Source organism: Eulemur rufifrons, chromosome 19 (assembly GCF_041146395.1).
Source record: "Eulemur rufifrons isolate Redbay chromosome 19, OSU_ERuf_1, whole genome shotgun sequence".
NCBI lineage: Eukaryota > Metazoa > Chordata > Mammalia > Primates > Lemuridae > Eulemur > Eulemur rufifrons.
Genome location: NC_091001.1, coordinates 109992433 through 110015297, shown reverse-complemented (window position 1 = coordinate 110015297; position 22865 = coordinate 109992433). Strand labels below are relative to the sequence as shown.

The 22865-nt window shown below is 37.6% G+C and overlaps 1 protein-coding gene across 3 annotated transcripts in view; it reads right to left on the bottom strand.

The window, feature by feature from the left end:
* Nucleotides 1–1611: 1611 nt before the first annotated feature.
* KIDINS220 (kinase D interacting substrate 220) overlaps nucleotides 1612–22865 on the bottom strand; it is a 104636-nt gene continuing 83382 nt past the window's right edge. For 2 of the 3 annotated variants that reach the window (XM_069494065.1, XM_069494067.1), the window contains exons 25-29: nucleotides 21571–21684; nucleotides 10167–10298; nucleotides 8132–8230; nucleotides 6603–6839; nucleotides 1612–4455 (exon numbers count right to left, since the gene is read on the bottom strand). In XM_069494065.1, the coding sequence (XP_069350166.1) occupies nucleotides 3193–4455; nucleotides 6603–6839; nucleotides 8132–8230; nucleotides 10167–10298; nucleotides 21571–21684 (1845 nt within the window). In that variant the 3' untranslated portion in view covers nucleotides 1612–3192. Of the gene's footprint in view, nucleotides 4456–6602; nucleotides 6840–8131; nucleotides 8231–10166; nucleotides 10299–20764; nucleotides 20822–21570; nucleotides 21685–22865 lie in introns of all 3 variants that reach the window. The other variant, XM_069494064.1, reaches the window with a different exon arrangement.

Sequence of the window (22865 nt, the reverse complement as noted above, 5' to 3'; positions counted from 1 at the left end):
TCTGTTTTTCAGTTCATTTGCATAGTTATGGCCTCCGCTTAAAATCCTGAGGTAGGGGAGGGTAAAGAGGCCCTGGACCTGGAAATTAGAAACGAAGTCACTTCCGACAGCCGCCCAAGGCTGCCCGCCCCGCCCCACCCCGGCAAAGTGTGCAGCTGTTTCTTCCCTTCTGCCTGGTGGCAGGGCAGCTCCAGAAGGGGAGGTGCGGAGCAACGGAGCACAGATACTCAGTCTCAAGCGTTTGCCAAAGAAGTTAATTTTATGGCACCTTCCCTTTGACCTGTTTATTCTCAAGGTCACTCACCCCTTAAATAAAGGGGAACAGTGCATCTAGTTCTCTCCAGTTCTTGCTAGCTATGTCGACGTACTCAGGAGTTAGCCAGTACCTCAGGGATTTTTAAACTCTGGGATACTTCTAAATAGGCTGAGAATTCCTGGTGGAACTAAAAATTATGTGGTCTTAAAACCTTTTAAATTTAGTATGTTAGCCAGAAGGAAAAAGGATTTAATTTCATTCAAAATATATCTTCTAATGGTTAGTATTTGTAAGAAACAAATCATAATTACAAATATATTTTACTGCAGGACTGTAACATGCAAATGATCTAAAGAGTTCTCAAGATGAGGATGTTAGCGAATAAGTTTCCAAAATCATTTGGCTAGGAAAATAAAATTATTCTAACCACTATATAAATAAAACTCATGTAAGTAAAATATAACATGAAGACAATTTTTCCTTTTAATATTTAAAATGTTGGTTGTTATGAATGCTCAAATTTCCCAGTGTAAGAGAGGTGCTACTGAAACATCCAGCACTTTGTAGGTTGCTTCAGTTGAAAGATCAAGAAGCTTCTTTTCATTTCTAGTCTTCTCCTGAAGAAAGGTTGCTCTCATAGGTAGCACTCCAAAAGGCCAAGAACAATCTGCTTAATGTTAGGCTACATTAACGGACCTATCTGAGGCTTTAAGTGAAGGTAAAATGGCGTATAAAACATAGGCTCTAAATGAGACAGAATCCAAGGGATTAGCAAGATTAGAGCACCAATTTTCTTTTCTATCATATTTTACCCACCTTAAAGCAGAGTTTTGCATATGTGAGCATTGCACTGAGCTACGTATTACAAATAGACACAGATGAACACAAGCACTGACACACAGGTTCAAAAGGATAATGGCGTGTGATTCAATAACTCAGCTGATTTGTCATTTTCTGTATCAGTATGAAAAAGCAAACCTTTCCAGGATGTTCATGTAATAAACTGATATCCTCCCAGGATCTGACAACCTACCCCTGTGGCTACAGAAATGACTGCTCTGTGCTATCGGGCGCTAATGCTTCATGAAAGCACCATTCAGGCACTGGGACTTAGAAGCCAAGTTCTCTCAAAAAGGCTATTTGGGAACAGTTCAGAACACTCCTGCCAACTCCACGGCTGTACGTGAACCTGAAAGTCTTTAATAAACTTTAGACATACGATAAAATAAACACACAGATTACTTTTTTATTTTTAATCAAAATGTGAATCATCATCACTGTAGTGAATAAAAATTCATGACTCAGAATAGCATGCAATGTTTTATTGTTTTCTAAATCTATTTGTACACTTAATACTCTAGTCTTAATTTCACAAACAGTATAAAGAATGTGCTCTGATGATATTAAGCTGCTACTCACCTGAAAAGAAACAAAATATTGCCTCTGAAATAATTACTAGTTATACAATATTGCAAACTAATAAACACTATAAATATTAAATGTTAAGACTTCAATATATAATGTAAATAACATCCTGCCTTTTTTTAATTGCTTAAAACATTTGTTAGAGATCGTGCAAAATAAACACTTCATTAAAATGCTAGATTACACTCAAGCATCAAGGCAATGAAACACCAAAGAGCAACTATTTAGCACAATGACTGCCTAAGTAAATAATTTAATCACCACATTAATAAAAATCCATTAAGTGATAAACATTGCAAACGTAACACTGAATCTAGACAATCGCATATCTGTGACCTCACCGTCTCTGACCCTATCTGTGACTTGGGATAGGCTGCCAGAATTAACTCTACATGAACAAGCTACGTTAAAATGACAAAAGAAATTTCAGTACATGATGACAGGGTACATTTCTAGTCCACACAATACGTAAACATGATCATTCTCTCAACTCTGCTAACAATTAATGGAAAGTATAGTTTTATAGTTACATCAGTTTTATCTTTTTTTTAACCCCTGCTTTGTTACATGTTTTTAAACTTTTTTAAAAAATGTTTTTACTTTCTTATGCTCCTCCTCTAGAATTAATATGCTGATTTAGGAACAGATGAAGTAACAAACTCTGCCCTAGTAAAGGAAAGCAATGATTTAGTTTTACCTAATTAAATATTTCCTTGTCATTTGTCAGTTACCACTGACCTTTTTGATGTAATTATTTCCTCATTCACTCATTCCATAAATATTTATTAGTGCCTATTATTACCAATGTCTCCCTGATTTTCCAAAAAGAAAATTTGTGGGTTTTTCCCCCCCTCTCATTGCTAAGTTCACTAAGAAAAAGTTGGACACATGATTGAAAAGGGTTGCAGAACACACCAGGGTGGTTTCCTGGGCACAGATGGATGGTCAGGGAAGCCAGGTCTGGGGTTTGAGAAGTAGAGTATCCAGATACTGAGGAGGTTGTTGGCCCCTCCCCCCACCTACTGTAACCTATAAAATCTTATCTAGATTAAACCCCCTAAAAGCAAAATTTGTTTCTGCTTCATCTAGTACCATATCATCCTTCAAATATTTGATGACTGAATATTCTACAAAAGGAGTCCCTAAATTTTTATTTTCTTTGCCAAATTAAGCCCTTTAAATTTAATAGAATATTTCTGACCTATCTTTACACTCAGCTCATGCCTGCCTCATCTCAAAAAGTTTCATGGGGTTATGGGCCAATGGAAAGTATAATGATATTAGTGAGTTTTAAGCTTCTAATTGCAAAGACAATAGAGGATGACTGGTGTACCATCATTTCTTATGCTTCCTTGTTGCACAGTGTATGTCTCAATGACCAAGGGCCTTCCATCCATTAATTATCTGTAAATGAAATGTATAAAGGTGATGTGCACCGTCGGACGGATTCTGAATTCAGGGCAATTTTGTCACAGGGTATAGTAATACTACTCTGCTTTTGCGTGTTTCTCTTAAAGAATGCTTTCTCTTTCTTCTCCGAAGCCTGTGCTCTCAGAAGGGGCTACTGCATGGAGCTCTGAAGAATCTTTGGAGAGCCTCGTGTAACTCGGACGCTGGCTTCGCTTATGCGTCATGCTTTTTAGATTTTCATTCTGAACAGCAGTTGGGTTGGGACTGGAACTAGGCCTCAGAATGACCTGAGAAGTCTCCCTGGTCCCCTCCATTTCGTCGAAATTCTGATTGGCCCTGTTGGCTGGGGCGCTGTTGTTGTTCAGCGTCATGGTGCTGGGCGTGCGGTTCAGGTTGTAGGCTTTCTGGCACGCAGGCCAGCTTTCTTCAGGGCTGCTGGCTATCAAGCTGCATTCGGAAGGGCTTTTCTTGTCCTCTGAGCAGATGGACATCCGAGCTATGATCGGGTCCTGCAGGCCGCTCAAGCTATGTGGGATCCCACGCTTGCCACTGTGGCTGTCGTCTTCCAGCTCTATGAGATTCGCCTTTTCGAGCTGGGACCCATCCGCCGCTTCATTGTGAAGAGAGTGATTGGGGGAACTTTCGTTGGATCTCACTCCTGAATCTGAGGAATCCTTTTTGTCCAGGAGGGCATCTGATAAATACTCTTTTGCTTTAATGAAGGTTCTAATTGGCTCGGCGCTGTGTTCTGGAGACTTCGACACTCTCTCGACTTTCCCTTCGGCCTTTTTGTCTTTATCATCCTTGAGCAGTGGCGTATTATCTGATTCTTCCGTACCGGATTCATCTTCGTCACTGGGCAGTTTCTGATAGCGCAGCCCCCCTCCCTTGAGCTTCAAATCCGTCTGGAAGAGACTCGACCTTTCAGAGGATTTCTTGCCTGGGAGAAGCTTACTGCCTGACTGATCCGATTTTTCATCCTCTTCAGTGATAGGATCCAGGGGTGAGGCATCGTTAGTGGACACCCCTGAGGATGAATAATCTATAACATCTCCCCTCTTCATTAAAAAGGACTTCCTTCCATCATCTTGTTTGGGCTCACTCTCCTTCCCTTTCTCTTGTTCTAGATTAGAATGAATAGAGCCCCCTGACGAACTCTGACCCATGTAGTATGTGCTATGTGGAGAAGATCTGCCGCTAATCGTTGCAGACCCTGTACCCCCTTCTAACTGGGACATCTGAGCAATGTATTCTCTATAGGCGTCTCTATACTCGGCCTGCACCTTATCAGTAAGCTTTGAAATTTCAATACTGGAATCCTGGGAATTGAGACTCGAAAGACTTGGGGTTCTGCGAGTTTGTGACTGTGAAGACAGAAAAAAAAATAATTTAAAAATTCAAATAAGCAAAACAAAAAGCATAATAAACATCAGTTTAGAAAGATATATGTACACTAACAATTTTAAAAGTCATCAAAATACCAAATTCTTTTAAAAGAATTTTATATGACAGTTTAACAAAAGCTGTGACCTTATAAATAATTCTATTGTTATTAGAAAGCTTTATATAAATTTTAATAAAATCAGTTTATTGTTAATATTTAAAAGTATAATTAAACATAGTATTAACAAATAATCTTAGCATTTGTTTTTGTTTTGTGATTTTTTTAATTTAATTTAATTTTTTTTAAGGGACAGGGTCTTGCTGTATTGCCCAGGCTGGATTTGAATTCCCGGGCTCAAGCAACCCTCCCATTTCAGCCTCCCTAGTAGCTGGGACTACAGGGGCACACCATCACGCACAGCCAAAGCACTTGTTTTTATAAGTTCAAACTTTTAACTTTTATTAAGGTAAAGTCACCTCCATTGATAAAATATAATAAGCCATGAGACCAATAGTTGGGCCCTAGTAAACACAGAAATAACATTTTTTAAAGTTTGATTTCCAATATGAAGTTTTAGGACTAGAATTGCTTTAGATCCCAGAAAAAACTAATAAACAAGGAGTAAAAAGCATAGATTTGGAAAAGGGAAACAGGAGAAAAAGAATCAAGAAATTTTAAGAAAGGATGAGAACAAAGGTTAAAACAAAGTAGAAGCAGAGCAGAGTCTTCCTTCCAGAGGAAGAAGATGTCCCACGTCCCTAAGAAGTCCCCAGTGATCACATTCAGACTGTGAGGACAGCGCCATTCTCCACCCATTAGGACGGCTGTTCTTAAATGTGGCGTGTGCACCCCTTCCCAGGGACCGACAAGGTCAAAACTGTTCCTCTATGAATACGAAAATGTTATCTGCCTTTTCCATTCTCACAAGAGCATCCAGTGGAGTTTCCAGAGGCCACGTGACATGTGATGTCACAAGAGATTCGCCAGTGGAAGTAGGATGGGAACCTGGGGGTTTTCTATGAAGCCAGGCATTTAAGAGATTTGCAAGACAATACCATTCTCACTAAATTTTTTGTTTTGGAAAATATAGTTTTTAAGAGTGTAAGAGAGCCAAGATTAAAGAAAAGTTTAAGAACTGCTGCATTAAAGGGAGAGCTCTGAATTTCCAGGTCCTGGTAAGAAATACCAAGCATAGTGAAGCTAAAACTGAGGATTTCTTAAGAAATTTCAAAAGGAACCCTGGGGAAAAAGCAAAGAGCTACTGCCGTTGACACAGAGAGGTAAGAGGATCAAGCGAGGACTTCGCTTATTGTAAAATTTTTAACTTAATAAAAATTTTTATTTTAATAAAAGAGTAATTCTGTAATAGTCAATGGTTTCCCAACTTACAGAAATACAGGTAGATAGTATGGAGAAAAAGATAATAACGAAAAAGTATTTTTACTATCAAACGAAACACTGTTAACGGTAGACCTACCCAGTACTTGCTTTTCCTGAATACTGACCCCCTTAGTGTGGTGCTTCTTTGTAGCTACTTTTATTTTCCTCCCTTGCTTGTTTCCTGTACCCTGCTCTGATTTCTCCTAGAGTATTCTCCTTCTCCATCCCTTCACCTCCTCCTCCTCCTGTATCTCTCACTTCGTTCTGTTCCTGCTCCTCACCTACACCCAACACCAGGTAAGAAGAAGAAAACCGATGCCCATAAAAAGCATCCATATGCTGGAAAACCAAGTGACAGTGCTCAAAGGGAAACATGTGGCAAATGTTCCAATAAAGATGTATTCTGGCCGATGATTAATGAATGTAACAGGAACTTGCCAGTGAAAGGCCGAATCTGCCGACCACCCTCACTGAGGCAGCCCCGCTGCTGTCTACTCTCCCAGCCATCACCCTGATTGTTCCCCAGGTCTTAGCAATTTCTAAACGATCTCACTTTTTTCCTCCATTTGACTGACTGTCCGTCTCCAGAAGAAAGCAGCTCCCGGGAGACATGGCGCCCTCCACCTTGCCCACTTAAGTATACAGTAAGCATTTTCCGAATGACTGTGCAAGTGCCTGATATATTCTCAGTGAACTGAATAGTGTCCTTATTCTTCAATAATATGAAAAATGACATTTTATAAATACCTGCCAACTTAGGTTACTGTGACGTGGGGCACCTTCATCTAGGCCAAGTGTATTCAACTCTTCAAAGCTGAAGTTCAGGGTGTAGGGTGTCTGGCTGGAGAGCTCGGTGTGAGGCAGCTCGTTGTGTGCAGAGCGGCGAGTGGCTTCCCCGTGAGGAGCGGGGCCGCTGCTGTTCTCATTAAGGAAACGTGGGTCTTCAGGAACCACCTGGTTTTCTGCGTTTCTCATTTCTAGTATCTTAACAGAAGAAAGCATATCGTAAATATCTCCATTGCTCTTCTTCCTTCCTCCCTTCTTCCCTCTCTCCCTCCCTTTCCCTTCCTGAGACAAGGTCTTGCTCTGTCACCCAGGCTGGAGTGTGCAGTAGCATAATCACAGCTCACTGCAACCTTGAACTCCTGGGTTCAAGCAATCCTACTGCCTCAGCCTCCTGAGTAACTGGGACAGCAGGCACACACCACAGCATGCCTGGCTAATTTTTTTTAATAGAAATGGGGTCTTGCTATGATGTCCAGGCTGGTTTTGAACTCCTGGCCTCAAGCAATTCTCCCACTCTGCCTCCCAAAATACTGGGATTACAGGCATTAGCCATGTGCCCAGCCAACAAATTACATTTTAGAAGCTTTAGAAATAGCTTTTTAAAATAAAATAACATAAAATTATTACAAGGGAAATGAGTAAGCATACTTCTGGTAAGAGAATTTCTAGTGAATTTGTACTGTATCTGCTTACAATTAATACTAAAAGAAGTAATGGCAGAAATCACCATATATACGACCCCTTGGTTTGTCCATTGTATTATTACTCTAGTTTAAAACTTAACTTGAGAACAAAGCAAAATGCAACTGGAGTGTGTCAAAGAAAACCAGAACTGGACAGTACTTAGAGCAGTAAAAACAGATTTTATTCAGGACTATTGCAGTAGGGGAAGAGAGATCTCAGGGTAACAGCGGCTCAACTCTGAATACAGCATGGACAAATGGGGATTTACAGCCAATGAGCAGGGTGGGGCCAGTGACTGGAAAGTGACTAGGAGGAAGCATCAGGTGGGCGGGTCTGGCCAACCCAAGGCCAGGATGACCAGACATCACTTGGGGTGGAGGGGTGGGGAAGCTGATCAACTGCCAAGGGTGATCAGTATGGTTGTGGGGGGCGGGGCTCCTTCTAAACTGACCTAACAGGATTCTTGGTAAAGCTGGGCCAAGCAAGCCAGACAGACAGACACTGAAGGTCGGGGCCTAGAAGAGGCCAGAGTTAGGTCAAGGAGAGTCTGTGTTAAGTGAAAGCATGAAGAACTGGCAGTGGCCTCTTCCCCAAATTTCTGAGTGAAATGTCAAAAAAGGCAAAGGTTGCAAAGTGCTGCTGTGTATATTCTCCCTAACCCGGGGTGTACACAAGTATAAAATGTAGTTTTAACATTTTTTTTTAAATATGGAGAAATACCAGTTTAGACCAGTGCGTATTAGTACTGGTTTTATGCAATGTTATAAATAATCTTGGACATTAAAATAATGTTATAAATATCTTACTGTGCTTCTGAAAAGGTGCCAGTCTCCAAAATTCATATTCATCTCTTTCTTCAGTTCATCAATGTTACATTGAGCTAACACACGGCCATTTATGTTTGCCTGAGGAAAAACAAGTACAAGGACAAACAAAATGTGAAATATTCTGAATTACTAGTGATTAAGAGGTACGCTTACATTTCGTTTTACAAAAGTCATTAGAGACTAGAAAGGCTGACCCTAAAAAAGGTTGTCAACTCATGTAATAATAAGTAAAAAGCTGAATTTGAACAACATAAGCCACTCTGTATTTTCCCAAGTGCCCTAAGCATTCAAGTAAAGCAAATCACTCTTCAGGGACCGACCCAAGAATCCACCCTCCAACTAGTTCCAAAATCACCTACCCTGTTATGAGCAACAACAAAACTGCTAGTTTTTCTTTTCTGGCCTTAGAAAATATGAACATGAACACAAGCTGCAGGGAAGCAACAAACACATCTGTCCCCATAGGTGTGTTTGGTCCTGAGAAGTTTCTAAGTGAAATGTGCCTAACAAACTTGTTTATCAGTTACAGTAGATACTTTCAGCTATAAAGAACATCCGCCCACTATTTCCTAGTCTATTAAATTCACAAAAATGATTTTATCACTTTTGGTTCTCTGTAATCTTAGTTTTCCCCAAATAAGGAACATAGCATTTACTTTATTAATAATAGGTAGCTTACCGATTTTATGAAATATAAAACCTGCCTCTATTAACTGTGGTAAAATTATGGAATCCCTATGCTTAAAATCGATGCGATGTTCAGTTTCCAAGTTAACTCTGAAGAAAAACAGAGTAAGTCTGTGGGAGAAGTTCCACTATAACAATGCAAGGGAGTTTGCGGCATGTAAGAAACTATAACAGTCGCTATGACGGACTTCAGAAAGCCAGGGCCTGGGAGAAGGGCTGAGTGGGAAGGAAACCCCCGGCCTGATGGAAACGAGATTGCCACAGAGGACTACGTGGGAGACCTCACTCCTCCCTGACACGAGCCAGCCGCCTGGAGGAGTCGGTCTGCACGCGAGAAAGGCAGTGCTTGACTCATGCAGCTGGACCAGCACGAACGAGCTCTGTGAGAAAACCTTTCTGACTAAACAGTGGCTAAGATTAGTAAAATGGTATCTATATAGGCTCATAATTCTTTTAAAAACTTCTTCTAGAGGCCATTCTTTAAAGTGTGTAAATATCAGAGGCTTGCTTTTTGTTTTTGTTTTTTTGAGACAGGGTCTCGCTCTGCCGCCTGGGCTAGAGTGCAATGGTGTGATCATAGCTCACTGCAGCCTCGAACTCTTGGGATTGAGCAATCAGAGGCTTTTTATTGATGCTCTACTTTACTATAGTACTCAGATATAGAAAGTATAACTTAGAGGAAATATCTACTACAACTGGACTTGGTTAACCTCGCATAGGGGAAGCTGCCTCCAAAATCTCTGCCTCACTGCCCAACTTCCTGGTAGCTATTAGAGTTGCAAGAATAGGATGTTGGAAGAAATAAACTTCTGCAAATACATCAGCCTGGCAAACCCAAACCTATGTGGTTTCATCAAATGTGACATGATCCTAAGTCTTATATGACACAAAAATAAGAATCTGGGGAAAATGAAGCAAGTGTGGCTTACTTAAATGGAGTCATACATACAAATATTAGAATTAAAGAAAATGTAACATAAAAGAAAAAGTTCCCTGTTCCACACTGGAAAGGTGAGTTATTGATTTTCTCAATGCAAAATCCCTTAAAGCCTTACATTTCTTGCCAAGGCTTTCTTTTACTTACATTAGGTCATTAAGAAAATAACATTGTAATACAGCTATTTTATTCTCTTTCATCCATTTATAAAGAGATAATAGGGCAGTTCTAGGAAACAACACAGTAAGAGTCATGTTTTCCATTGAGAGCTTTCCCATGTCAACAGGGAACCCGTCTCTGAGACGCCATGTGGAAGGGTGCTCTGTCCACCAAGTTCTGTCTTCCACAGCCGCGGTCCCGTCCCTACCAGCATGTGAGCGGGTACGTCACCTTTTTGATTGTTGCACAGTACTGCGGCAGCATGCTCTGGTCCAGCCCTTCTATCTGTTTCAGTTTCTCACATACTGCATCCACACTGAGTGAATTCAGCAGTATCACTGGTCCTGGGGCCGGGCCTGATCCCTAGGTAAGTCGAGGAAAAACAGAGGTGTGAATACCATTTAATGCTAGATGCATGAGGTCATGTGACAGACAAACTCATTAAGTTGTACTATGAAGTAAAGTAAAAACAAATGTGTGTAACATAAGGAAACACTATCAGGAGACAGATTTAGCTATTCTTACACCCTAATGAGTAGCTTTTATTACAGCTGATACAGCCTTCTCAAAACTACTCTTCTAAGAAGATTAAACATTCCATGAACCAAGCTTAGGCCAAGTGCTCGAATGCTTACAGCCTAACCACAAGAGAGAAGGGTGCTGTCCTTAAAAAGAAGAAGGACAGAGATTAAAAAAAAAAAGCAACAAAGGGTGAAAACTACTGATGCCTATGTTATAGGAACACAAAAGATAAACCTAGGAAATCATTTTTCAAGTGCCTATGATAAACATTTACGCAGCTTTAAATGTTTCTACAGACTAAACAGCTGAAATTTTCATATCTTGATCATATTTTAAATCCAAGGGATCTAAAATTTCCTTTAGAATCTATATGTAATAATCATGTAAATATAAAACAGTATTATTTCTTAACATGTGAAAGTAAATACAGTCTATAATAATTTACTCTCAGTTAAAAGAAAACTCAAAATAATAAATAAGCCTAGTATTTATTTGAGAGAAAAACGCATCTCCTCCATTACAGATGTGCACACTGAGATCTAGAGTGTTAATTTAGGACTTCAAAGTCACAGAGTCAACAGCTAGTTAGTGGTAGATTTGGACCAGAACACTAACTTATCAGGTCTTTTAACTTCCTGTTTTCGTAGCTCCAACTCTCTATTTTTGATGAGGTTATATAAATTACAATCACAATAAAGAGAAGACAAATACAGAGGAAACTAATATAAAGGACAAAGATAATATGCCAAACAATCTGTCCTGTTTGCCATTCAATCTAATCTTCAAACAGAAAGTAAAATTTATCATATCCTCAGGGTATGTGAATTTATATTTTCTACGGCTTTTTATCCCTGTAAGGGCAAAACTAGACTACGGCATAGCCAAAAATGCCTTTTGTTAAACATTCTTTGTAATATGAAAGCGTAATGTAATATTCTTATTACTAACTGATAAATATATACACATAGTATATATACAACATATATCCGTATTACAGATAAATATAAATATAGCTAGGGAATGATACCATATTGAACAGATAGCTAGAGTAGCAGCTGTGTAGAAAGAGAGAATTAGGGAGTCTTAGCAAGTTTACAAGTATGACACAGGCCCATAAAAGTTTGGAAATTAATGACCTGGAACATAATGCAAACACATTTATTTATAGTTTGTTTTTAGTTAAATAAAAATTTTAAATATGCCATATTAATGGTCCAGGGTTCAACTGCTCCAAAAATACTAAGAGCAAAACACTAGTCTTTCCATAATTTAGTTTTCTTATCTCTCCATATAGTTCCATTTTCTGCCTGGCCAAGTAGAACCAATATTCAAAGTATTAATTATCCACTATCTACCAGGAAAATGCTTTCTATGAATTTTTAATAATTATAATTGTTTTATCTTTTCTTTTTAAATAGCTTTATTGAGATAGAATTCACACGCCATACAATTCTCCCATTTAAAGTGTACAACAGAATGATTTTTAGTATATTTATAAACTTGTGAAATCATCCCCCCAAACAGAAACTCCTGCACCCATTTGCAGTCATTCCCCATCCCCTCAACACCCACCCCCGTCTCCTGGCAACCACTAATCTACTTTCTATCTCTAGACATGTCATATAAATGGGATCACATACCTTTTGTATGTGACTTCTTTCACTAGTATAATGTTTTCAAGGTTCACACACATTATAACACACGTCAATACTTCATTTCTTTTTACTGCTGAATAATATCTATCTTTTAAAAGATCTTTAATTCTGTCTTTCAAATGCTTTTATTCCTCAACCTGTTTCCTTGCTCTGGAAGCATTTACACTTGTCTATATTTTTTTGGTTCAAAAATCACAAAAGAATGGTTTGATCAACAAAATAAATAATGATCACATAGGATTATACCTCACAGATAAAATAAATATCCATGAGTCCATACTGATATAATTAAATAATTGAATAAATAAATGAGTTAGGAAGAAGAGATAGCTTTTCCTTACAGGATTCCAATTAAAATATGTAGAAGAGGGAAATCAAAAATAATCATTAGGCAAACATAATAACAGTGATTGTACACATGATCCACTGATGGATGCTCAAATTAATGATCTAGAGTGTTAAGTAGAAACAAGAAAGATATTTGCAGCTTCAAAGTATCTCCCCCAACAGATTTTTTTTAGTTACAAAAGGAAAAACAACTCCTTACAGTGTTGAAACCTGGCAGACGCCACCTCAACCAAGTGATGGAGGCTAGCATTCCCAGTGGGAAGACTCGGGGACATCACAAAGCCTCCACTATGATGCACTGAGAAGGACACGGCATCATTCCTGCGGTTTTCTCACAATGAACAACCTCCTTCCAATCATGAGGAAACACTGGACAAACCCAAGTTGAGGGACACGTTAAAAAATAACTGACCAGTATTCTTCAAAAGTATTAATTAGGAAAGACTAAGGAACTGTCACAGATTAGAGGAGACTAAGGAGAAATAACAACAAAAATGCAAATAAATTGGATCCTGGACCAGAAAAATGGCATTAGTGGAAAAGCTGGTGAAATTCAAATAAAGTCTGTAGTTTAGTTAATGGTAGTATACCAATTTTAATTTCTGCCCTTGATAATTCTGTTTTTGATAACTTTAATTTCTGGTTATAAAAGATGTTTACATTAAGGGAACTCCATATTTTTTGCACCTTTTCTTTAGGTGTAAAATTATTTTAAAGGAAAAAGTTGATTAAAAAAATCCCCCCAAAGCTATTTTTGATTGTGCTAAAAAGGACAAGTAAAATATGTATGAACCAGATAAACTCTGTCAGATTAGAGGCCAAATGTAAAATATTAAAGAGTATTTTATTTCCATGGAGAATCTAAGAATTCTGCAACAGACACATGTTAATAAAGATACTACACTTTCCTGTAAAGCAAAAAATTCCACATAATGTTACTACCATAATCCTTTAAAACTTTATTAGTTACTTTAAAGTATATTTTAACCTTCACTGGGGATTATGTAGGATATATATATTACATCTGAATGATTTTTAAAAGCTGTATAAGAAAAGATAGACACACACACGGGCGTAAGATCTCTGTGACTACATCAAAACTATGGTCTGACTCTCAATTATTTGTAAGTTGGGCTTTTTATAAGGAATATATTATCAATTAATGAAAATGTGTTACAATATGCTTCTTTGAATAAAGGAGAAATGATAAACACCTGCCAGGTCTTTTCTAAAGTAATCATATATAATAAAATTATTTTGAAACTAAATAAATCCTATAACCAAAATAATGATTTTGGATAGGAGTCTCATAAAAGGAAGAAGAAAGAGTACAAAAGTGATAAGGAAACAGTAAAAAGCATATTCAATAATTCAGTAGGTAAATTCTTAATAGAAATTAAGATACTACTTTGAAAACACATGAAATAGTTCAAATAATACTTTAACATTTACCATGCATTCTTACTTGAAATTTACATGTAAGTCAAGAACAGATCATTTCAGCTTACTGATTTTATAAATCAGAATTTATTAAAAAAATTCTAATTTGGAAAACTGAATGCAGAAAATGTTAGTTTGTTTAAACTGTTAAATATAAACTTCAAAATGCATGCAGATTAGAATTTCCCCAGGTAAAAGTAAAGCTACCAAAATATTGAAATTAACTTGAGGTAACTGTATCATTTTTATATTGTAAGTAGATTAAAACTACACTCTGAAACATTATCATCTTTGGTAAATTTATCAAATAAGCTTAGAATCGATTAGCCAGAAATAATGCCATGCAATGGCCAGAAGCAACTAATAAAATAAACCAAAGGTATCGAAATGAGCAGATTTATAAACAGCCCAGCATGAAGTTGCCAACAAGATTGCTTATAGAAGTCTAATAACAAAAGTGAATAAGATTTCACTGAGAGTTTCTGTACCTGTCTCTGTTTGTTAAACCCAGAATCACACGACTTTAAGGAAGGAATAAAACAGAAGGAACAGAATGAAGGACAAGAATGCAAAGTAGCACATCAAATATACATGTATAAATGTATAATATACACAGGCAGCCCTTTGTCATTCCTTTTTCCCCCTTAATTTTGAACAGACCACTCAGCAGCAACACAGCAAGGAACACACGCGCATGTGCGCACACACGGTTTAATTTCATTAACATGCACTTGGTAATTCTCAAATTGTACTCTCAAAATTTATACTTTTTGTGTCAAAAGAATAAATCATGGGATATACATTCAATAAGAAAACCACGTAAATCAAACTTACTATGAAAAGTCAATATTCCTGCTACATACAAGTTTAAAATTAATTTTAAAACATTTAATAATAAAAAGGCTTAATTACTTGGGCTATCTCATGATCACTTCATAAAATGAAATACCTAGCTACACTACTGTTCGTGTTCATCAATACACCTTCAAATTGTTTTGTTTCATTGCGTATGTGGCACATAGCAGATGCACTAAGATATCATTTCAAAAGAAAGGCCCTGAGAGCCTCACAGGTCAAGAAATAACAAGCTGACTGGACGAGAACTTGCCAACTAGGACAACATACCCATTTTAGTGAGGTAGACTTTTTAAAACTCTCATTCAAAAGCAAACAATCACTGCTGTCAATGATTGTTCTGTACTTACTAGATTGGTGGAAAATATTCTTAAAATGCTTAAATGATCTAGAGATGACTGACAAGATTGTATCAAATTTAATTTACAACATTATTTTAGCACAATAAATGCCAATACTTTGCTAGCCTCATATCAGGTATCTTTCTTTTAACATATTCAATATCTGGAGTACTTCATGGGACTCTTATTTTTTAGTTTATATTATCAACCTTGTTATAAATAGGTTTTTAAAAAGTTACTATATATATCTGTGGAGACTTGCAAAAACACCAAAATAGGAGTGCTAATGAAATTACAGTTTACTCTAAGACACCCAAAACGCAAGAGAAACCTATTGTTGACCTAACTGGAAAATGTAACTTACACTTCAAACTACTTGAGAAACAATAATTAGGTCAAAGTTAACAGATAAGACACTACATTTTAAGGGCCATCATTTAAAAAAACACAAGTACTAAAAAACTGCGGTGAACACAATTTTGTTATTTTTTAACTTTTAACTGTACTCTATGATTCAATGATAACATTACTGTAATATCCTTTCTGTGAAAATATCTCAAGCAAGTTAGTTAAAATTTATTAAATGTTTAGGGAAAAGGTTTGTTTGAGTTGAAGTCTGGCACAAAGACCTTCTTCAAGCACAAAGTGAATACAATTTTTCACTACACTTCAATAAGAGGAAAAAACAGTAATACTTTTCCAAATTCAAACAGAATAATAAAAATCCACTTCTGAAATACTTTAAAAGGAGTGAATTTTACTCCCTACTGCAGGGAGTCCCGGAGAGCTGACACGAAGTACCTGTCCTGAGCCCGCAGTCTAAACAAAATCTAAAATGTCCCCGACTGCTTACCCACGGCATCTGTAACTTTCTTGTCCAAGTCTCCTGAATGATGAGAGACAGCTTGGTTGGACACATGCTTGTTTGAAAACAGGTTGTAAGTTCTAAACCAGTGGTGGAAATAAAAATGATCTACCAGTGAGCCCTATCTTTTTATGCTTTTTACTTGGTCCCTCCAACAACTGGATCCTGTTTAATGAAAACTAAGATCTTCACTTTTAATACCTTTATTAATCCAGTAGTGTTTATTCGTCTCTGAAGGTAAAGGCAATAGCACACTGGAAATTCTGATATTGTGCTGACACTGACTTTGCAATTCTGAAGTTCTTTACAATTAAACTTTGTGTTAATCATTGTCATGCCTTTTCAACAAGGTATAAAAGTGATCGAAATAGAGCCGTCTAGAGGTTCTAGTAGTATCGTGTAAACCCCGTGGCAGAGAAGGTCAAGAAAGAATGACTTAACGGTACTGTAACTCCCTCGGTGACCTCAGATCCACAACCTCCATGAAGGCAGGATTTTTATCAATTTTGTTCACAGCTGCATCCCACGACAATACTGCGTCTCATACTCAATACGTGTTTTTTTTTTGGTTTTTTTTTTGAGACAGAGTCTCACTCTGTAGCCCAGCCTAGAATGCCATGGCGTCAGCCTAGCTCACAGCAACCTCAAACTCCTGGGCTTAACCCATCCTTCTGCCTCAGCCTCCCGAGTAGCTGGGACTACAGGCATGCACCACCATGCCCGGCTAATTTTTTCTATATATTTTTAGTTGTCCAGCTAATTTCTTTCTATTTTTTTAGTAGAGACAGGGTCTTGCTCTTGCTCAGACTGGTCTCGAACTCCTGCGCTCAAACGATCCACCGGCCTCGGCCTCCCAGAGTGCTAGGATTGCAGGCGTGAGCCCCCGCGCCCGGCCTCAATACATGTTTGCTGAAGCAACGAATGGTTACATAGGCATCGTACTCAGTGCTAAATGATCCAGGGAAGAACAAAAGGGTGAAGAAATGCTGTATTACTCCTTCCTTTGAAAAAATGCTTTTCATTGAAACAGTTACTGACAGGAGCAGCATCCCTTAAGTTAAAACAGGCTACAGCACTCTTAAGAGCAATTCTTTGAGATAACAACATGCCACTGGCCAGATATAGGCCCTCCATAATGGGTCCTTCCTTGCATGAGGGTCATAGAATGATCCTCACAGCAGCCTCCAACTCCTTGGCTCATGTGATCCTCTGACCTCAGCCTCCCAAGTAGCTGGGACTACAGGCACATACCACCATGCTTGGCTTTTAAAAAAATTTTTTGTAGAGATGGGGGTCTCACTATGTTGCCCAGTCTGGCCTTGAACTCCTTGGCCCAAGTGATCCCCTCTCCTCAGTTTCCAGAGTAGCCAGGGCTACAGGCATGCACCACCAGGCCTGGCTGATTTTTCTTATTTTTTGTAGAGATGGGGTCTTGCTATATTACCCAAGCTGGTCTCGAACTCCTGGCCTCAAGCAACCCTCCTGTTTCAGCCTCCCAAAAAGCTGGGATTACAGGCATGAGCCACCATGTCCAGGCCAGTTCTGATACTTTAAAGCTTCATGGAGTTTGGCCTTTGGGTAGTAATAATAAAGTACTTAAAATATGCTAAGGCTGAGTAATCCTTAAATGAGACCTATGAGGTAGGTCTGCTTTTCCCACGTAAGAAAGTTGAGAAGCAGAGGGGTTAAGCAATTTGTCCAAGGCAAAAAGCTCATGGCCAGGGTCTACTTAACTCCAAAGACCAAAGACCTATCCACACCCAGTCTGCACGGGAGCGGAGCAGGCCACACAGCAAGGATAGTGGACTGTGACACAGGACTCAGGGATTCTAGTTCCAAATCTGTCACTAGCCCGTTCCCTCAGGTGAGCCTCACGTAGCTCATGTGTGGCGCATGGAAGCTGGACTAGACCTCAGGTGCCAGCACTCCCTCGGGGACGCTCAAGAGGGAACGCAAGTCCAAGGTGGGGGCCACCGTTTTGCTTTTACTAATTTATAAACTAGAGCTCTGATTAAGATTCCATTACTAAGAATGAGCTTCTGTGCTTTGAAAGTATGAAAAACACTGGCCCTTTCTAACACTAATATTCTGGGGAGCAATATCTTAGGTCTAATGCAAATTTTTTTTCCAGTTTCACAATGTGGCATTATTTTTCTCTATTATAAAATTATAAGGAAAAAAGGTAGCAAGTAGCATGGAGGCCGGGCACGGTGGCTCACGCCTGTAATCCTAGCACTCTAGGAGGCCGAGGCGGGTGGATCGTTTGAGCTCAGAAGTTCGAGAGCAGCCTGAGAAGAGCGAGACCCCGTCTCTACTAAAAAATAGAAAGAAATTGTATGGACAACTAAAAATATATACAGAAAAAATTAGCCAGGCATGGTGGCGAATGCCTGTAGTCCCAGCTACTTGAGAGGCTGAGGCAGCAGGATTGCTTGAGCCCAGGAGTTTGAGGTTGCTGTGAGCTAGGCTGACGCCACGGCACTCTAGCCTGGGCAACAGACTGAGACTCTGTCTCAAAACAAAACAAAACAAAACAAAAAAAGGTAGCATGGAGTCTTACATGTTAAATCCTCACCTTTTTGAAACACTGAATATATCTATAATTTATTAATATCTGATAAGTCCTTGGTTGGACTTCACTAGCTATACTCACTGCAGTACTCCCTAATGTGAGAAAACTCAATTATTTTCATAACGATCTGCTTTACGAAGGTTTATCAGAAATTGCTTATGGCAAAAAAAGATAGGACCACCCATATTTTGAAAAGAGTGTAGCTAGTTAACCCTTCATGGTCTGGCTTTTTTAAAAACCAAATTATCCTTTGTCTGTGATAACAATTTGTCCAAAAACATTTATATAGCTCCTGACTTATCTATAAACAGCTCTTCTCACCAGTGTTGTGTAGGGGACAGCTGAATGAGCAGAGATGGAATCAATGGGCCATCCTGTTGTCCCAAAATACAGAGTTTCCTACCACCAATCTGGAAAGCGCTATGAGCCATGAAGGGCTAAATACTTTCCTATCAAGTATTCTCTCTTAGTCCTTGACATTGTTCCCATGTACAGATTCTTCACATTTCCACCACTGTTTCAGTTGGCTTTGAACAAGTGTCTACTTACTTTTACTAGTCTTCTACAAAGCAAATTTTGCATGCTATTGTCATTGTTAATTTCTTAAAAACAAAGGAAGCTAAGTAAGCATCTATTATTCACTAATCACAAAACTATCTTTTAATAGTAAAAGAACAGCAAATAGTATGGTTATTTTACTACACAAAGACACTAATATATTCAGAGCACCTTTACTCTTTGTTATTGGGCTTCTAAACATGTTTCAAAAATTGCATTATTTCCCCTTTTCCAAAACTCATTTCAAAATTTGCTTAATGCTCCTTCACTGGTTCCTGAAAGAAACTCAGACACCTTTTAATGGCAAGTGTTTGTCTACATTCTTGAGCATGTGAATAGCTACTACGTTAGCAAACCTATGTCTTTAAGGCCATCAAATTCTTCATAGTATCTGATTTTCATCAAAAATTTGCTAGAGATTTTAGCTCAGAGAATTGCATTGCATACATGAATCTATGTATCAAAGGCTCTCTGACTAAACCAAAAGTCATTCGTGCAGACAGTGGTGATGATCCACGGATTAAAGATTCCTTAAACACTCAAATAGAATTATGGTGGTTTATTGTATCTATCATTCATGGATAACTGAAGTCACTCAAACACTTCAGTTGAAATGTGAATGACTTAAAAAGAATCATCAGCCCCTCAGTGAAAGCACCAAAATGATTCTCTTTTTCTCTCTCACATTAACTCAAAGGAAATTAAAGTTAAAAAACTATTGTCTACCCAAGTGCATGTTTTAAGTTAAAAATTAAGGATACACTTAGGATGCAATGTTTCACTATGTTAACCCTAACTGCTAAGCCACATTTCAGCATGGCTTTAGATTAAATTGACCGTATTTACATGGGTATAAGGTATTCTGTAAATAAAACAACCAAAGTTAAAGTACCAACTTAAATTCCACAATGACTACATGAAGATTTTAAGGCTCATCACAAATTTATTTCTTATTAAGTACAAAGTCTTGAATAATAATTTATGAAGTGATTTCCTCTACAAGATTTTTGTTTGTTTGTTTGTTTGTTTTAAAGAAACCTACAAGGTGTTTGCAAAACCTTTTAAGGTGTTTGCAAAAAAAAAAAAAAAAGTTTAAGTAATTCCCTTTCCATGCTGTTTACCTGGAAATTTTATTTTAATAAATATAAAGAAAAGTAGTACTACATTAATATTTACATTAAGACTTCACTAACTGTGGACACCTAGACTGAGTTACTAAAGATGCATTTTTGGTCTACACCATCTCACAATGTCTTCTTTAAGTTTCAAGAGTAATGTTGGATATTTTAAAAAATATTCTACACGTATAATACCAACTACAGGCTTAATAGAGACAGTCAAAGGTGAAACTAGACCCCAACACTATGGAACAAATACCACCAAACACTCCTGATGGCTGCTGGAAAAAGCCCTTCCTTACTGGAGAATAAAAAAGACCCCATCCTATGTCATTGAAAAAGGGGAAAAGTGGGAGGAAATAAAGGGTAAAGTTAAACATCAGCTTTTAATTAATTCATGAACCGTAATTGTTAGCACTCGGCTACTCTACACCCGCTGCCCACCACACCACAAAGGCCGAGTTAGTGAGCTGCTGTCATCACAAGTGAGACGGTCGTTACTGCTGCACAAGCAACGAGACACTAGCAGTCCACACCACAAGACTACTCTGTTACCCTTGAGGAGTCTGTGGGTGAAGAAAGCCCCTCGGCAGCATCCTCCTTGATAACCTCCTAACAACACAAAATGGGAGAGTGTGGGTGCAAAGGTGGAGGGATGAGCCAAACCATGAAGACACACGAACATGATGTCAAAATAATAACATACAACACTCAAACACTTCATGTGACTAGATTTTCCTTCGTAACATTTTACGATTTAAATAGCAGTATAAGTTCTTTAGCTTTTGCCTTCTAATGTATAAAAATACATTAAAAGGGAGTTTCTTTTGTAAATTATTAGTTAAACTAAGTTTACCATCAGGAACCCCTAACACTTGGGGCGCAAATATCTTTTGTTTTGGATTAATTAGATTCAACACTACATTTGAAGAATTTCCCTTATCCTGTTTAATTTCTGCCATTAGATTGAAATGTCCTTCTTTCAATACATCCTTTATTTCTTATACCATAGTGCTGATATATATATACAGATACCATATATGTATGTCCTTTAAAAAGATATTAGAAATTAGTAAATACAAAGATTTAGTTTTAAAAGTTTTGGTAATAAACATTGTATTACAAGCCAGAAATCTCTGGTTGTAAACAAGTCAACATTTATTTACTGAGACTGCTAGTCATTTTCCTTCCATAGATATTTGCCAGAAATGAAAACAAAATACATTTTATGTTATTAATAGCTTATGTTTCTTAAAACTATTTATAAAATAAGTTGCATTATTTTAGGAAATAACCAAACTTCTAATGCTATCTACGTTTATTATTAGATTAATATTTTAGTTACCCTTTTATATACTTACTAGGCCATTGCTCTGATCTCTGGGCAAATTCGTTTTTACTGATGGACGTGAGATGAGATGTTGGGAACCGCCAGGGTAATACCTTGGCGTGTAAAGGTATGGGGCAAAGAATGGCTATGGAAAAACACGTAACAAAAAAAAAAGGGGATAAACAATTACAGAAATCAAAGTGTAATGAGATTTAGCAAATGAAACTAACCAATAACATACAATTCTAAAATTTTTAATGCAAGTGACAAAACAAAAGAAAAAGTGCCTCACTCATATTTTATAGGATAGCAAACCCAAACTTAAAACATACTATTTACATTTTTCTATTATTCATTTAATATGAGGGTTTTTTTAAAAAAACAAAAGCAACTAAAATTTATCACCTTACCATTTGAAACAATAATTTCTCTTTACATTTAATATGTTTACAAGCTTACCGGGTGTCAGGCTCTAAGTGATTATGAATATTAACTCACAATCTCTTTAAAAGAAGAGATTCTTTACAATTAAGATTCTTTACAAAAAGTATTAGCTTAAATAAGACCAAAAAAAGGTCCGGATTATATGAGAACACCCCAGCACAGATTCCAAGAATAGTGTTATTCCAAGTTCCTGGAGTTTACCATCCTGGAGTTTATACCCTAAATAAGCAAGTGGATTTTTTAAAAAACAAGTGGGAGTCCACTGTTACAGGAGATTTGTAACTGCAGCATGCATCGTAAGCAGCTTCAATATAAGCAGGAGGCATCAGATTCTGTGGGGCAAACATAAAGACTGCACTACATTAGGTTTCAGTACACTGAGGTAACACCTTTTAGACTCCTACCAGTTTAGAAGAATTATCCTGCTTTTAACTTTAAGATTAAAAACTCAAGTAACTACAGAAAAAGTAACTAGAACTAAAAACAAGAGAAAATTTTAAATGTTTACAAATAATAAAATACTACTGAAGTATTATCACATTATTGCTATTCATGAATATAACATCTATCTCAGCCTAGATGGCCTGGTAATCTTTTTTGTTTTTTTCTCAAATGAACTTCTTCGTTTCAAAACTTCAACTGGCATTAATTGAGCCATCAGATTTTAAGACTGGTAAATAAAAACTTGCATTTCACACTGCTGACCACACAGTTAAAATTTATAAGGATGGAATATGTTATAAAATCCCATTGTTCCACATTTGTCTCGTCTCAACAGAAAAATGGAACAACATTCCTAGGCCTCCATGAGCAGTGCACCTAATTACTTACATGGCCAACATTTTTCAAAAACTGAAAATTTAATTTAAATTCTGGAATTCC